Source organism: Coregonus lavaretus, assembly GCF_964263955.1.
Source record: "Coregonus lavaretus genome assembly, chromosome: 32".
NCBI classification, from domain to species: domain Eukaryota; kingdom Metazoa; phylum Chordata; class Actinopteri; order Salmoniformes; family Salmonidae; genus Coregonus; species Coregonus lavaretus.
Genome location: NC_140019.1, coordinates 24,056,094 through 24,057,513, shown reverse-complemented (window position 1 = coordinate 24,057,513; position 1,420 = coordinate 24,056,094). Strand labels below are relative to the sequence as shown.

Genomic DNA, 1,420 nt, shown 5'->3' with positions numbered 1-1,420 from the left:
TGGATGGGGGGCGAGCAGGGTCATGAGGGTGATCATTACCTTTGAGTTGGATTTTGGGGGTCGCTACCGTAGAAGGAACGCGCTCTTCCTATCAATAATTCATCCATTCCTGAAGCAGCGGGAAAGGGGGGGAGAGCACACAGCTCCGGAGATACAGATTTTGAACTGCAGTCACCGGCGTATCATGTCACAATCTGACAGTGCTTCGAGACGGGCTGACGAGGAGGACAAAGGAGGATGAAGGAGGGAGAGGGACCGGGAGAGGCAGAGGAGGAATATAATGAAGTTGAGTGGGAAAGGACTGTGTACCATCGTCTCCAGCGCCCTTCTCTTCGTCTGCGCGGTGAGCGAAGTTGTTGTCGGATTCAAATGCATCTCGCTGGGCACCAAAGTAAAAGTGCATTTTCACCTGTCGACCGCGGCCGGGGCTTTCTACTCCGGGATACTGGTCGGACTCGGGCAGGCGCTGCTGGGCTTTGCACTGCTTTGTTGCAAAGGGAAGCCCGGGTGTCGGAATTTCTTTCTCCTGGGTATCCTGGTGTTTTTGTTGGGAGTTCTCACCGCCTTCTCCGGCGCGGTGGTGGACGGAGACACGGTGTCTCTGGTGGAGCGCAAATATTCCCATTATTGCCTAGACATAGACTCCGTGGAATTAACCGCCATCTGCAACCAACTGAAGGATTATCAGAGAAGTCTAGTCATCTCAACCATTCTAAGCACTTTGGAATGCCTTCTCGGGCTTATGAACTTGGTGATCATCAAAAGGTACAAAACAGCGCAGTTCTACAGACGGAGGCAATCACAGAGGCAGAGTGCGGGGACTATTATTTTCAGCGAGGAGCAGGACTTTACCGTGTCCGAATTCCAACCGGTTTCCTACATTAACTTGGGGGTATTTCACGTGTTCGACGAAGCAGGTGTGGAAGTACAATGCGGTGGCCACCCGTCTATCGATCTCCCGGGTTACTCACCCACGGATCCCGAGCTCAACCATTCCTACCCCTTTTCTTACCCGCTCCCGAACGAGTTACCGCCCGCGTACGAAGACATTTTCCCTGGAGACGAAAGTAACAAATAGCAACTCTTCCCTGAACAAACAAAAAAGTTGCAACATGGGCTCTAAATTCTGCAGTGACAATCACTGGCTTTCTCCCTTCGGTCTATTCAGTGCTGGGACAAACAATCATGGAGAGATTCTCATCTAAACCGTTTTTTCCATTCACAGCCCCAAACAGCATCGCCTTCATGCTTATTTTAATCAGCAAAGGTAGCCTCCTGGTCCACTTTATGTGCATCTACCATTATGTTGCCAATGAACTAGTCTATTACCATCCATCGATATAGTCGAAATTCCATGGTAATAAATACATACACCAGATCCATAGACCATTTGATGCTATCATACCAGTCCAGATATCAA

General features: G+C 49.9%; 1 protein-coding gene across 1 annotated transcript; it reads left to right on the top strand.

Moving 5' to 3' along the window:
- Window positions 1-280: 280 nt before the first annotated feature.
- On the top strand, window positions 281-1,078 carry LOC311107318 (transmembrane protein 271-like; the record flags this gene model as incomplete). Its single annotated transcript, XM_084149803.1, has 1 exon — window positions 281-1,078. The coding sequence occupies one exon, from the start codon at window positions 281-283 to the stop codon at window positions 1,076-1,078; it is 798 nt and encodes a 265-aa protein (XP_084005929.1).
- Window positions 1,079-1,420: the final 342 nt, after the last annotated feature.